This window comes from Bombyx mori, chromosome 4 (genome assembly GCF_030269925.1).
Source record: "Bombyx mori chromosome 4, ASM3026992v2".
NCBI lineage: Eukaryota > Metazoa > Arthropoda > Insecta > Lepidoptera > Bombycidae > Bombyx > Bombyx mori.
The window spans coordinates 7,269,809-7,286,639 of record NC_085110.1 but is presented as its reverse complement, the minus strand read 5'-3'; the positions used below and the strand labels follow the sequence as shown (position 1 = coordinate 7,286,639).

The following is a 16,831-nucleotide window of genomic DNA, read 5'->3' as shown; positions in this document are numbered from 1 at the left end:
GTGCTTCGCAGAATCTACCGCGATTTGAACATGAGCATATCGTGTGTCACGCGTACCTATTCCAGTCTTCTTATCTTCGATGCAATATCTATATTTTTTTATTTTTTTCGCCGTTTCTATAGCTGAATCTAATATTAAACATTTAAGTAAATCTTAATATAATACTAGATTAGAATGAATTACAGTTTGAAATTTGAATACTTGAAATTACGTATATCATACAGATGTCTGTCTGCGTTAAGTAATTCAAAGCCCCAAGCTAAGATTTTCTCTTGTGCTCTATGAATATATTCTCCTGTAGTTGAAACTAATTTAACCTTTGAATATCACGTTATATTTTTATTGTTGTTATAATTTATTATTTGTGACGAAACGTAGAACGGACGAGCGTGGAAACTAAAGTATTTGAAAGGTCGGTAATAGTAAAATTACGCGAATTTAAACCGTAAAAGTAGTTTTAATCATATCTATGACTCGCGAAAATTTATAAAAATACTAAATTCTCCTGTGTTTATTGAAAACACATACGACCAACGAGGGCACTGACATCGAATACGAATCTATATATATAAAAATGAATTGCTGTTCGTTAGTCTCACTAAAACTCAAGAACTGCTGGACCGATTTGGCTAATTTTGGTCTTGAATTATTTGTGGAAGTCCAGAGAAGGTTTAAAAGTTAGATAAATGAATGAAAATGCTCGGAATCAAATAAAAATAACAATTTTGTTTTTCCTTTGATGTGTCCCCCGTCGGACGGATTCCTTTTGTTTGTTTTAAGTTTATTCTATACAAAATTTTATTTTATACAAAATTTTATTTTATACAAAATTTTAGGTCTTTTATTTATATATTGAGGCACTACGAAGTCTGCCGGGTCAGCTAGTCATTAATAAAGATACGGATTCGGACGGAGAACCAAACCTTGATCCCGTAGTCATTAACAATCAGATCAACTAGGCGAGTGCAATGCATCATGATAATCGCCTTATCGTTGCCGCAGCTGACTACTCCCCGAATCCTGATAACGCAGGACCGTTGACGCCCTAGACACGTCCTTACTGATCCACCAGATCCAATAATTTTTGCATTATAGCATTTAGCTCTAACGCTAATAGCAGGCTTATGGACCCCGGTAACCCTACTCGTCGAATTCGGTAAAGAGTTCGACGTGCAACCTAACCCATGCATAAGCCCGCTGAGTTTCTCGCCGGATCTTCTCAACAGGTCGCGATTCCGATCCCGTAGTAGATTCATTCGCGAAGCTTCTGCTCTTGAGATGTTAAGTCTTTTTTGGAGGCGCTCGGGCAGCTGTCAGCAAATCCCACCCCTCTGGTTCTGGTGAAACTGGAAAGGCCTTCGGGCCACCAGTAATCCCTCATTCATAAAATAAAAAGAAACTAGGCTAGCGAATATTAATGTTTCTAATGTCGTTAAAGTATTGTAGTTTACCTTGTGTCAATAACAGCGACGCTTATGTAATGAATTGCTTTCAAAGCCCACACATCAGGTATTTGTTCACTCGATAGATTGACATTGCAGTATTATGGAGATCGGAATCTGAAATAGTATTTTATTACGATTAGGTAGATGGGTTACTCGACTCAGCTCAGATCACCTGCAGGTTACGGGAGCCGATAGACAACCCAACGTGATTTCCGCCACCTACCTTCAGATATGAAGTATACACATTTTGCACAGTATGGATAACGGTTGTCCCTTTCGGATACCGGTACCGTAAAAGTAGGTACGGTACATACTTTTTTTAGCTGGCTTACAATAGGCCCTATCAATAAAAATTACTTATTAAGATCAGATTGTAACTTGTTTTTTTTTAACTTATATTTTTACTTGTCCGGTTGGGTAATATTACTGTTGCATGAATTGATTTTAGCAACAGCTAATCATGCAACCTTCTAACAAGCATAGCAGTATATTTACATACATGATCCACAATATCCTGTAGGTAAATACGTCGACGATACGACGTACAAATAAAATATTTAACTGCTATTAGGGTATACTAGTCAAGCGTCGGTTGGAATGCAATCCTCTATGATCCTTGTACTATGGGAACCAGAGACGAATACATACATTTTTTTTTATTGCTTAGATGGGTGGACGAGCTCACAGCCCACCTGGTGTTAAGTGGTTACTGGAGCCCATAGACTTCTACAATGTAAATTCGCCACCCACCTTCAGTTATAAGTTCTAAGATCTCAGTTTAATTACAACGGCTGCCCTACGCGTGCGGACTCACAAGAGGTCCTACCACCAGTGAATATGTACTTATATGTAATATGTACTTATAAACGTATATAATTTCAAATATAGATATAGACATCGGGAAAACATTTGTGTAAATTTAATCAATAAAATCGATTCCCAAATCGATTTCACGAGCCTCGTCCCCGCTGTCAGGGGCACTAGATACCGCACCACCTGTAAGTGGATGTGACTAGCATTTAAATGTTGATGTCTATGATTATCTATTGTCTCCGTATGCCGAGTTCATCAGGTTCTGTATGTAAAAAATCAGTTTTAATGCACTGTTTTCTTTTGGTAGGAACGGTAAAATATTTTTATCTTTGTTCACAATATTTATATCGTTGCTTTTCAACTCAGTCGCAATTCAATGATAATTTATTTGAAGGCTATTGCTGATTTTATCCTTAGATACATATTCTTCATACAATCACTTCTTTCACCTCAAATTTCTTTATATCTATATAGTTCGGTCCATTCGTTCAATAAAGTCTTGACCCAATTGATAAAATTCTGATAAAATGTATTTTTAGTCATAATTTCGTTTTCTTTATGTTTGAATTGGTTTTTGACATAATTCAATTATGGGTCCTTCAATAAATTGATAAACTCACAAGTTGTCGCAGAATTACGAAGTTTATGGTATCACTAGCGACCCGCTCTCGCTCCGCTTCGGAAACATTAAAACACACATGAAACCAAAAAAAAAAAAAAGTAGCCTATGTTCATCAGGGACAATGTCGGCTTCTAATGGAAAAAGAATTTTTCAAATCGGTCCAGTAGTTTCGGAGCCTATTAGAAACAAACAAACAAACAAATCTTTCCTCTTTATAATATTAGTATAGATTTAATTTTGAAATGTATGTCTTCTAATCTATCGCATTTGTATTCTTAATGTTGGCTGGTTAATGTTTGTCCTCAACATTAACCGTCGTTATCCCCTTTCTAATATCGACGACCGTCGCAGGAAAAAAATAAACAAACAAGAGCGAATAATCACTCCGCGACAAAAATGCTTGGGGCAGCTTTGATCCGCTGGTACGTGTATCCGATGCGATGCGGCTGTCCTTCAGTTTTTAGGCCTAGTTGGTTGTTCGAGAACCTTCCCTTTCTAGCTGAGGCTTTGAGTTTTGGCTACCAATCCTAACGAAGCTGGAAAGGCCTTATTGCAACAACCCTATCTTTCCCAAAAAAAAACAAACAAAGGGCACACGTCGTGGTGGACTTAAAAAGTTAAATTCACCTTACCACAAGTAAAATTAAAATGATTAAAATCCATATATGAGAGCGCGTAGCAAAAAATATTTCATGTACAACAACCTAAAAAATATGTATAACATATCAAACAGTAGACCAATGTTTTATTGTGTTAATATTCGGCTAATTACATAAATTATTTATTACGGGAGCGAAATTTTTAGTTATTTAATATTACAATATCTCATATCAAAATAAATTGAAAAACATTTGGCGAGAAAATTTTATTGCAGACATGAATAGAATCCAATCCAAACACGGTATTGCATGTCGAATTGTTTACATGAACGAATGTGATACCGGCGTCGAATGTCTGAATCAATCAGGTCTAGATATTGTGTAAATATTTTGATTTTGACCCATTCTATGATATATCAACACCGATTGTAAAATCAAATACGTTATTTAAGTGCACCGATAACGCTTATTAATTTATTTGATCGAGAGCTCTCAATTCGCTCTACGAGTAATCTACACTTTAAACATTCGTTAGAAATAAATGACATTACATACATACAACATATTAGCCCAAGAGCCCGTGGGCTCTACCTGTATGTATTTGACCAGACCTGAATTTTCGTACATTGAGACCCCTATACCTACCATGCATGAGGTGGGGACTCACTAAGCTCAAAGTGGTCGACGCGCCGAGCGCTCAGGTAGGACAGGTACCGATTTTGACGGATTTTAAATCCATTTGACCACGTCTGCCGTTTTGAAATTTTGAATGCTAAAAAAATTAAATTTTGAAAGTAATTGACCAGATCTGCCATTGATATAATAATATGTTGTTTATTATAGTCTTAAAAACTTATATTGATCACGGCAGACCTCTACATTGCGTACACACATCAACATATAATAAAATCTTAGCTACTACCCGGCCAGATGTGTAGTTACTTTAGGATAACGATTAATTTTACCCGCAACTTCATTTACGTAGAAGGTGAAAATATTTTTGTATAATAGAATGTTAAGGAGCTATTTAAGGTACCAAATCACGACTTCAAAGTTTTTAAGCGACTTCAAAAGAGGAGGTTATCAATTCGACCACCATTTTTTTATCTATGCATATACGCTTATGTAGCCTATACCCTTCCTCAAGAAATGGGCAATTTTTATTTATTTATTTTTTATTGCTTAGATGTGTGGACGAGCTTACAGCCTACCTGATGTTAAGTGGTTACTGGAGCCCATAGACATCCACAACGTAAATGCGCCACACACCTTGAGATATAAGTTCTAAGGTCTCAGTATAGTTACAACGGCTGCCCCACCCTTCAAACCGAAACGCTTTATTGCTTCACGGCAGAAATAGGCGGAGTGGTGGTACCTACCCGTGTGGACTCACAAGAGGTCCTACCACCAGTAAGCTCACAAGAGGTCCTACCACCAGGGTTATCTAGCACTGGACGAATTTTTCAAATCAGACCAGTAGTTCCTGAGATTAGCGCGTTCAACCAAACAAACAAACTCTTCAGCTTTATAATATTAGTACATATATAATCATTTCTGTTACAGACGACTAACAGAACGTGTCAACGAGCTCCTACACACAGAAAACGTGTACGTGGAGAGGTTACGACACGTCGTAGAGGACTACATACCTGTCATGGAGAATCAGGACTTAGCGCCGTCATTCAAAGGCTTGAAGCCAAACATATTCGGGAACATTGAGAGAATATTCCGGTTTCACTCGGAGGAGTTCCTGCCCGCGTTGCGGGACTGCGAGAATGATCTCAGGAAGCTAGGGCAGTGCTTTAGACGATTTGTGAGTAAGAGTTTTCATTTGAACATTGTTTCCTACAGATGATAAATGATTTGATATGATATTTTAACAATATCCATCTATCTCGTTTATAGTTGCTGTACCGCACTAATCTATACTCTATACTAATATCTTAGACTAATATATAAATATACAGTGGTTTTTACGGATATTCCTTTATAACTACTGAACCAAACATCCGATTGACTTGAAACTTGGTATCCATGTAAAAACACATGTACTTAATGGATAGGCTAATATTTATATGAGTGTTGGACTTCCTACACCAATTGCGGGGGCGTTAATGATGAGAATCTTTGTGGGGGTGAGAAATAATAATGTTAATTTTAAAAGCCTAGCGAAGCAGGCGGATACAGCTAGTGTCTTCTATCATTAATAACTACTTTTTAAATATTGTTGAATCAGCTACACGAATCATCTCTTTAGTCGTTCCAATGATCAAATCTAACTCAATATCATTATTGGTAATCAGGCTGTAGCTTCTTGTTTTGTTCAAATAAGGCAATTTATAGTTAAGAACTAAGTTACGAAACAAAGAAAAAGAAAATTCATTTGTTCAGAAAATTAACCGTTGTTTATAATTAGCTACAAGTGAGTCGACTATTATCAAAGCCGGCAATGTGACTTTTGGACAATTATTGGTAAATCAGAAAAACGAATTATTGACTTTGTATTCCATTGGCAGTCACAAAACTCTTCTGAACGACATCTTAGATAAATAACAGGTTAAGTATTAACCTTTATTTCATGCAGCTTTTGAACCGTATTCTTTGAAGGAGACGATTATATTCAAATCAATCTGTATTGACATATCAATAACATTTTTTTGTTCAAATGCACAGATTGCCACCTTTGATAATAGACGACTCAAGTATTGAACATACAACACAGCAACGGTTACAGCGTAATGATTAAAAAACTTATTTGTGTCATGGACTTACAGAGCGCGTGGTTCTATGGTCTGGTACTATTCTCCATTTTACGTAATTAGATCGTCTTTCCCTGATATAGTAATTCATCGATATCGAAAAATCGGTACGGGGAAACTTGAACAAATTGCAGATCCAAGTGGATTGGACGTGTTATATCTTATTTGTTAGTAACGCACGATTTTTCGTTGAGCTTAGAGGTGACGCCAAGTTGTCCTCGCATTGAGCAGTTTCTTTCCACTTGATTGAAACCGGAGAAAGTATAGACATTCCACTTTTTTTTTTTCTTTTTTTATTGCCCTTGTAGACAGACGAGCATACGGCCCACCTGATGGTGAGTAGTTACCGTCGCCCATGGACTTCAGCAATGCCAAGGGCACAGCCAAGCCGCTGCTTACCGCTGTAAATAATAATATATAAATAATAAATAATAACAGGGACATGTCAGCCAAGCCGCTGTCTACCGCTATAAATAAATAATAATATAATAATAATAATAATATAAATAATATAACAATATTGGGACAATAGAGCTACCCTCATCAGGAACAGTCTGGTTATTGCACGCGATACTCGAACAAAATCAGAATTTATACAAAACAATGAAAATAAATGGTAATTGCATTATGTAATATTTCTGTTCGCAGGAAAAAAGGTTCAATATGTACGTAATGTACTCTAGAAATAATAAGAGAGCCACGAGACTGGTGTTTGAGCATAAACAATTCTTTCAGGTGAGCTGTTTCAATTTTTATTTATGAATATCCTTAAAATTATGACCTAAAATTAATTTACCAACTTCATATCAATTATTTATGCGTACGTTATTCTACTGTTTTAATTATAGTTCGGATGATTGTTTTGGGAGCGTTATTAAGCGTTTGAATGAAACCTTTTTATTTTATTAACTTGTTAGAACTATAATGTAACCCTAACCGCTACATTGAGCGTGTCTACATATTGTAAGTTAGATAATCTAATTATTAGTGTCTAGTCTTGAACCAATATTATTATTATTATTGTTTTTTCTTTTTTATTGCTTAGATGGGTGGACGAGCTCACAGCCCACCTGATGCCAAGTGGCCACTGGAGCCCATAGACATCCACAACGTAAATGCGCCACCCACCTTTGAGATACAAGTTTAAAGGTCTCAAGTATAGTAACGACGGCTGCCCCACCCTTCAAACCGAAACGCATCACTGCTTCACGGCAGAAATAGGCAGGGTGGTGGTACCCACCCGCGCGGACTCACAGGAGGTCCTACCACCAGTAATGTTTTATATGGTAATTAGGTTTAATAAACACATTTGTTTAATAGTTTTATTTAATACATTCACTATTCGCTAGTTAGACGATGCTCTTTTAACAATAATGAATTTTCTTAAATCATTAAGAGTAAATATATTAGTGAAATAATTGAGGCAGACTACATTACAGTGAGAGTAAATTAGAGTGGTTGTATTAACATGCGTCCACATGTATCATGGATACGCGTCCGATGTTATTACCTCATTGCCAGTGCGAATTTACTGTTTGTAAAATACTGTTCACCTAACTGTTTATTTTACGGTTACTTTAGAAATTAATATGTAAATTTCACGAAGCTAATAAATAAAACTAGAGGTCCCGCAGTAGTCGAAATTCGACTATAATTAATTGGAATTGTAAGTTTGTACACTATCATGATTGTATTTTATACTTCTATAATCACAAATTTCGCCAAGATTACACTATAAAAAATATTAACAAATACAAACAATATTTAATCTATTCTCAATTTGACAACAGACGTCAAGAACAAAAGTTTGACAATAAATAGTATGCATGCGTGTGTGCGTAAAATACATGGTATGTAGTGTGTGTAATGTTTTCTTTATTTATTTAATGTATCTTTTATGCTATATTTTAAAAAAAATATTAGCATTGTGCATTTCTTCTCTATATTCTCTATAAGTGTGGAAAATTTCATACTCCTCCGTCCGCGCAATTTTCGTAAAAAGGGATACAAAGTTTTTGCTTCACGTATTAATATATAGATAGGATTAGTTTTGAAAAACTCTCGGACTTGGATTATTATGAACATGTTACTTGTAATTTTAATGGTTCTTGGGTCCTTACTTAAATAGCTTCAGGGATGTGCTCAATTTTGTGAAATGTGAACATTTTAATGATCCCATACTGATTAGGAATTCCAATATTAGATGTAAGTGTTCTAAAGTATTTGTTTCGTACAAAGTGAAGGTTGAATTTTATGATCACGCACTATTTATTTTTAACAAACATTCAGTCTAGTTATTCGAATGTGATTCTCCCCGAGCCAAACCCACTTCGATCCAGATCACATATCATTCGACCCAAATTACGTATGAAAGCTGGTGAAAGGCTATAAAATTGATATGTATCGTATCCTATACGAGATACGGAATAACATTCACATTCATGGTAATCTATCGATGCGATTTTGTGGCCACAAAATGATGATAATGAAACTCACAATCAGACATAATGGGTATTATTGTGGTAACGATCTTGTGCGGAATTTATTTCATAGATTTTGGGCTTTCCATATTAGTGTTTTTAAAGAGAATAATTAAAGAACTCCGTGGTAAACAAAACATAATTTCAAGGAAGCTTTTTAATGATCTGTATGCTGTACACTTCATAGGGAACATATTTTCAAATACCCAAACAATATTGAAAAGTTTGAAAAAAAAAATTTATGACCCCAAGTAGACTTATTGAAATCACACTTGGTTCACAGGAAAGACAATTCGAATTGGGTGACAGATTAGACTTGTCAAGCTATTTACTAGAACCAGTCCAGAGACTTCCGAGGTACAAACTATTTTTAGCCGATCTAGTGAAGACGTACACGAATTATGAGAACGAAAGATGCGAATCAGATTCAAGGATATCAAAACTTAGCGTTGACAGCGACGAAACCGGAGGAAGCAACGGAGACGTATCGGAAAACGACGAAACCCCTTTGGAAAGTCTAAAGAAAGCTAAAACTATGATAGAACGCGTGCTGACAGCTGTTGATGAAATAATGGCGTTAGAAAACATAACCGACTGTCCGGTAAGTGAAAACTACTCACATTATTGCGTCATTAGGAAATGGACATGGTTTTTTATTCATCTACATCTGAATTTAGTTCGTTTTATTATTTCTTTGTACATTAGTAATTAATAGCATATAACTTTCACAATGAACATTCCATGATGTGTATTTAAATTGAAGATTCAGAGGCAAGTTTGCATTTTATTTTCATTAGCAAATTCTCTATATCTGTCACTGATATCAAACACGTTAGTTTATCTTTATACAATAGCACGAAGACTATTTTTCTGAACCCGGTTGAACTGAGTGAATGTAGTACTTTCTATTACTTGTTACAGTTGAGGTATTATACTCGTAAATATAAATGATCCACGTTATAGATTACACAATGATAATATTCTATTAGCACAGTCTTATCTTTATCATTTGGAATATACATTTCATAGATAAGAAGGCCATTAAAGCTTGTATATTTGTTTGAGTTTGCGAAGGTCGTGCTAATTTTGATTAATTTAAATATATATGTTATAAAGTACATAATTAAAGGCGTTTGTTGATCGTTTATGTTTTAGAACATCCGATTTGGGTGAAATCGTGGAAAAATCGAAGGTGGTAAAAGGATAAGACGCCGTGTGTATTGCTATGTCTGTGTTAATGCCGGAGTACAAATTCCGTAGGGATATACCAATTTTTCTGAGGCAATACATAATATGTTATATACTTAGCGCGTGTTCACGAATGGTTCTCACGATGAAAGAATAACATCGTGAAACAAAATTCAAACACGCAAAATTCATAAATTTGCGTTATTACTGGCTCGCAGCTGTAGGTATAGAGGATACCTAATAAGGTATCATCTAATAAATCCATGTAGGTATCAATAAAGTTTAGACATCGACAAAATATTCATAGATTCTAAATTGTCGACTGGAAAAGATTTAAAATGTAATGTAATTATTACTTTACGATTAAACTTGTTTTTAATTGGTACATGAAAAGTTCCTACTCATTAAATTTGTTTTTGGGACCTAAAACTATTTGGCTTTTCCTCGGTTTAACTGACCCTCATTGTTCTGTTTTTTCATTTCATTTTTCATTGTTATAGCCACATTAATTGGAGTGAGTAACTGGAAAATAAATAAAAAAGAAAGTAGGTACATTATTCTATGTATCACCTGATATGCTGTTATTAGTTTTTTTTTTGTTTTTTATTGCTTACATGGGTGGACGAGCTCACAGCCCACCTGGTGTTAAGTGGTTACTGGAGCCCATAGACATCTACAACGTAAATGCGCCACCCACCTTGAGATATAAGTTCTAAGTTCTCAGTATAGTTACAACGGCTGCCCGACCCTTCAAACCGAAACGCATTACTGCTTGACGGTAGAAAGAGGCAGGGTGGTGGTACCTACCCGTGCGGACTCACAAGAGGTCCTACCACCAGTAATATGTTATGAGTTCAATAATAGATCGATTGGTATTTTTGTAGCATTACCTAAACCTTCTGAACCAAGGTCGACTGCTTCGTCAGAACGAGTTCTACGCTATGGACACGGCTCGGCGCTGGCGACAGCTCATGAGGATATTCCTCTTTGACAAACTCGTTCTCATCACTGCTGTCTATAGGAAGGTACGTTAATTTATTTTATCACCACATCATATACGCCATATGACAAATGTTTTTGAGCAGGCAAAAATAATTAGTAGCACGTATGTTCTCCCGAAAGGAGCTCTATTTTTAACCGACTTCAAAAAAGGAGGAGGTTCTCAATTCGACTGTATGTAATTTTTTTAATGTTTGTTACCTCTATAACTTTTGACTGGGTGAATCGATTTTAATGATTCTTTTTTTATTAGAAAGCTGACGCTTCCCGTGTGGTCCAGTTTTGATAATGGTATCCACGAGAAAACCATATAAGCCTTAAATTTGCATTAAGTACGTGCGCGACAAATAGATGAATAACTCAATAACTCAATATCATGCCAACCGATTTCGATGATTATTGTATTTAGTGTATATATATTAATTTGTTTTGGAATTTCTTTTTTTTTCTATTTGAAGTCGGTTTTTGTTAAAGCATGGCTATTTACAATTATATTTAAGAATATTCATACTAGAAAGATAACATAATGTAAAAATTTACTAGACGATTAATCAATTGAACGAGACAATATTGGGATAGGTCAAAGTGCAGGGTATTATATGTATTACTAGCGACCGGCGCTCGCTTCGCTTCGGAAACATTAAATTTTAGTTGAGTCCCGCGATGTTACCCGCGGTTATTGTCGTACCGCGGGTAACGCCGCGGGGCGAAGCTAGCCTAAAAAAAGTAGCCTAAGTTACTCTTTATATCATCAGCTACCTGTCAGTGAAAGTCCCGTCAAAATCGGTCCAGCCGTTCCAAAGCCGGAACAAACAAACAGACAGTCAGACAAAAATTGTAAAAAATGTTATTTTGGTGTATATAACGTATATATATTCATATGCATGTAGTAAAAAGCAGTTATTTCAATATTACAAACAGATACTGCAATTTTATTTATATGTATAGATAAAAAGGTCTATCTATCGCGCGTTCACTAATAAACCCACAATGAAGGAATATTGTCGTGCAATGTAAATCAATCGCTACGAACGTGAATACTAGTACAATGACCTACTTGACTTACTCGAAGAACTCGTTGAAGAGTTTGAACTGATGCTTAGCCCCTAACAGCAATTATTTGAGTTTCTCGCCAGATCTAATCCGCGGGTAGCGATTCCGATTAATTAGTAGATGCACTAGCAGATTAGCTGTCCTCGACTGTTAGGAATTTTCAGAGACATTCGGGTCTTTGCTAATAAACCCCACTCCCAACAGTCTATCACCAGTCTCTCCTACCATCCCAAAGCTATAATACTCCTTACTGTTGTACAGTAACAATGGGTTCCACTAACAACTTAACACCAGATGGGCTGTGAGCTTGTCTGTCCCCGTCTATAGCTGTAATAGTTTTCCTAACGGCATTTATATCGATAGTTTTGAGAACTTTAGTTTTGAGCTTTAGATTTCATTGCAGGGAGACCGTCATATAACGACAGAAAACTTTAGTTCTCGAACAGTAGTTTCATAACAATATAGGTAACGACTGTTCTTTTCTTTTAACCGCGATAAAATTTGTTTTTACGTTTCAATTTGTTTTCATCGTCAAAATTTATTGTTGTTCCGAAGTTTTGTTTGTTTTTATTTCATTAAAAAAAAAAAAAAAAAAAGCATTGATATTTACGAAGCTCCCGAATAGTTATTCAATGACTCACATGTTGATAACAATAAAATGGTTAGTTTTAATATTTATGCACAATTGGAGCCGACATGGTCGGGCATGATAAGAGTCTATTGTCGTATGAACGTTTATATTGTAAATTTTATATGTAGTTATGACCATTAGAATGTTATTTCCCTAAAAAAAAAGATGAAGGGGGAAATCCTTGTTTAAATATAACGTTTTTTTTTTTAATTCGAATTATAAATTATCTAGAAACGGATGATATAGTGGGATCGGGCATATGTAAATTCAACGAATATAATATCATATTATGAGCAATCATTTGGATTAAGCAATAGTTATTGTGTCGGATTTCGATGGTTTTTTTATCAAGTAACGGGTATTTAGTGGTGGTAGGTCGTATCGTGAAGTTCTGTATATTACTGCCGCGAAGTAATAAGCCATGCCCACTGAGTTTCTCGCCCGGTCTTCTCAGTGGGTCGCGTGTCCGATCCGGTGGTAGATTCAGCGAAGCACTGCTCTTGCTAGGGTCAGTGTTAGCATCAATCCGGTTTGAGCCCCGTGAGCTCACCTACTACGTAAGGTTACGCTGAAGTAGCCTCTCAAGGCTATCAGCTTTGGTAGGAAGACAAAATAAGCCATTGCTTGGGGGTGGTGACAGCCGTTTCTGCCTAGGCATGGACACCTCGTATGAGGTAAGGGCCGGCCCGAAAAAATAGTAATTGAAACAAGGCGGGTGGCAATATTCACGTGATTTCTATGGAGTTCGTTTACCTTTTATTACCTTAAGATCGGGCAGCTCCGAAATCTGCCAAAAATCTACCACACTGTTCCTGTTCACACCGATGCAATTCATCATTCTAATTTGCGTCAGCATTTTTATGACGTCTATAAACTCCGGTGGCTGCAAGAGGGCCTTAGTTAAGAAGTATAACAAAAAAAAAAAAAAAACAGAAAGTTTCATAGCCATAGAAATTACTTAATTGGCATTTATTTACTCTTTATCTCTGATAGAAATGGTGTTTAGTAACGACATGCACTTCATGGTTCATTTGAAGTAGCAGATATGACACAATGAAACATTTAACTGCGACGTCGCGCCACTGCGGCGGCGGCGCGTCGTCGATAGGATGATGACGATTCATATCCTGCGTGCTGTGTGTATTGTTTAAAACAGCCTAGTTACATATAATATGACGTAATAGATTATAGAAATGCTCAATTAATGTCTAAAAAAAAATTATTCCGTAGATGGGCAGACGATATCAAGGTACACATGCCACTCAGTGGTAGCTCATGCAAAAACATTGTGACTGTCGCCATCAAACTTAAGACATGAGTTCTTAATAGCACTGTAATAAAGTTCACTCTGTACGCAGTTCAGAAAACAAACAATCATTGCTTCGCGCCGGAAATAAGTCGAATTGTGGTAAATAGATTCACAATGTACTCTGCCACCAATAATTTAGACGTTCAATCGAATTTGTTTGTATTTTGTTTCACGACACAGCTCGTCTTTGAGTTCTTGAGATCATGGGATGATTAAAATATACATATATCATGGATTCTACTAGATGATGACCGCTTGTTTTTTTTTTTTTTTGATAACGCCATCTTGTGTCTTTAAAGCGGTTAGTTGCCCTCAATTAAGAAAAATAGTATTATTATTCGCCAATAGATGTCGGGAAGAGTTGATTATTGAAAACACGAATAAAACAACATTTTCTGAAAATAAATCGTAGCTAGATCGATTTATCGCCCCCGAAATCCCCTGTATACTAAATTTTATGAAAATCGTTGGAGCCGTTTCCGAGATTCAGATTATATATACACAAGAATTGTTTCTTTAAAGGTATAAGATTCGACAGTTTAATAAGGCAATAGGTGAAATAAAACAATTTTAAAAGAAAAAAACATTACCCTCTGAAGCTTATTTGGTCGAACGGGGAAATCACAACTGGTTTAATCAGAGAACGGAGGCAACTAAGTCGTGCTTATCTTAGCAACTCACGTTTTTCTTAGAATTACCTAAACGAAGGATCCTCCTTTGCTCTAGTAGCGTTAGTTTGTCTTAAGTATTAGCAAAGACTTCTTGGGTTCTAGTAACAGTTGCTACAGATAAGTTTCCATTGTTTGAACAAATTCTAGTCGTTCTAAGAATGCCTTTTCTAGGTTTGTCAATAGCATACCGATACTTGGTAATTGGATAAATAGTTGGGTTACAGATTTTTTTATTTAGACAGATGAACAAATTCACGGTCCACCTGTTGCTAAGTGACTGGTATTAAAGACGTAAATGCTCCCACTTGCCTTGAGACACGATTTCTAAGTCTCAGTTCTATGGTACAATGGTTGCTCCATCCTTCAAACTGGAACTCCTTATTGCTGCTATGGTAATAAATAGACCAATGTGAGAGCAAATAGATAGTTTCTTGAACATTCAGCGGTATCTTTAAGTGTAATTTTCACGGGTTCCTCAAATGAATGTTGATACACAGTTTGACCGTGGTGATCAATAGGTAAGCCGCATCTAGGGTTGACATCTTAAGCGTCAGGACGAGTTCCGGGAAGCCCGCATTCTATTCGTCTGGATGAGCCTAGAATAATCACATAAAAGTTGATTACTCGTTTATTTCTTTTCAATTTCGAATTCCTTAAATCCGGTCAACCCAACAGTACCAAAAATTCGGTTGAAATGTTTTCGATAGGGTTAACTTGAGATAATAATATGCTATTTAGATATGAAGCTATGATTTCAATCGATCACATACAATCTCGTCTCACTAATCCCAACTTTAGGCACAGGCAATTCTGGTCAATGATAAGTCTGTTTTATATTAGGTTCACGTCTCACGTCACTTGTGTTAGAAATTATCCCATGTGTTTTTGATAAAACTAATGGCCCAACAGTAGTCGTAATTCAACTATAATTAATTGAAATTATAAGTTTAAACATTATTATGGTTCTATTTTCAAATACTATTATAATTCGATAATATAATCACAGTATTCGCCAAACCAGTAATATTAAAGACAAACAATATTAATCTATTTTCTAATCGACAACAGACTTTAAACAATGACAAAAGTTTCTCAATTCACAGTAAACAAAGAGTATATTTTTATGTATGTGTTGTGTCAAATAAATGGTACTGTGTGTAATGTTTTCTTTATTGATTTAAAGTATCTGATAATATATCTGTTAATAAATCTGTTATGCATTATTTAAAAAAAAATATTAGCATTGTGCACTCCTTCTCTATATTCTCTATAAGTGTGAGAAATTTTATACTCCACCGTCCGCGCATTTTTCGTAAAAAGAGTTCAAAGTTTTTGCTTCACGTATTAATATATAGATTTGAAGAAACTATATTTCGATCGGTAATTTGAATAGGGAAACCGAAATAGGAAGTGCTGTTAAGTTAATTCAAGTAATAAGGCGAACATGCTTTTTCGACTATAAAAATGTAGAACAAAGCGATGACCGGCACACAAATTCTTCAAATAACCGGGATATTACAATATAATTTGAGATGCTCTGACCAGTAGACCAGATGCCCTTAAAGTTTGCCGAAATCTTAATAATACTTAATGTAACATGATCGGTTAACTTCTCACCAAGGACAAAACATTTTTAGAACATTCACATTTATTTTCTGTTTTATAATGTTGAAATAGATTCCTGTGTATATATTTGCATCGTGCTGTTGGACGTGTTATTGTCGATTACAGCTACATATAAGCGAATTCAGGCTACTCAGATCACGTATTAAATACGCGTGCTCATTAAATCTATGTTGACAAGTGCACTTATCGGAAATCACGTATGTATTAAATTTATGGTGCTAGAAACGTGTCATTAACCTCTGAACGTCTTTTAGATGTTGAATCCATCTACTATTTCACAAATTATAGAAGTAAAGAACAGAAATATGTATAAATAAATCAATATTAAAAAACAAAAATTACACATGCTAGTCTTAATTTAAATACATAATATGATTCTTGAAACTCTGAGCTTTAGATAGATAGATTACAACAGTAGATATCATATTCGTTTTAGAGGTTTAATTTTTTTTTTTTTTTCAACTATCACGCCACGTTAACTGGTCCCGTGATAAGTTCGTAAAGAACTTGTGTTACAGGTATCAGATATCGGAAATAAATGTAAGATTTTTATTATACACATACATATATTTAATATACATCCATAACCCTAGAAAAGACATTTATATTTATCACTCAAATATCTTCCCTTGGCGG

The 16,831-nt window shown here is 35.5% G+C and overlaps 1 protein-coding gene across 2 annotated transcripts in view; it reads left to right on the top strand.

Moving 5' to 3' along the window:
- The window catches only part of LOC101742987 (FYVE, RhoGEF and PH domain-containing protein 3), a 42,236-nt gene that overhangs the window by 10,051 nt on the left and 15,354 nt on the right, over window positions 1-16,831 (top strand). For both annotated transcript variants that reach the window (XM_038021893.2, XM_038021894.2), the window contains exons 2-5: window positions 5,043-5,292; window positions 6,887-6,973; window positions 9,002-9,319; window positions 10,791-10,931. In XM_038021893.2, the coding sequence (XP_037877821.1) occupies window positions 5,043-5,292; window positions 6,887-6,973; window positions 9,002-9,319; window positions 10,791-10,931 (796 nt within the window). The remainder of the gene's footprint in view (window positions 1-5,042; window positions 5,293-6,886; window positions 6,974-9,001; window positions 9,320-10,790; window positions 10,932-16,831) is intronic.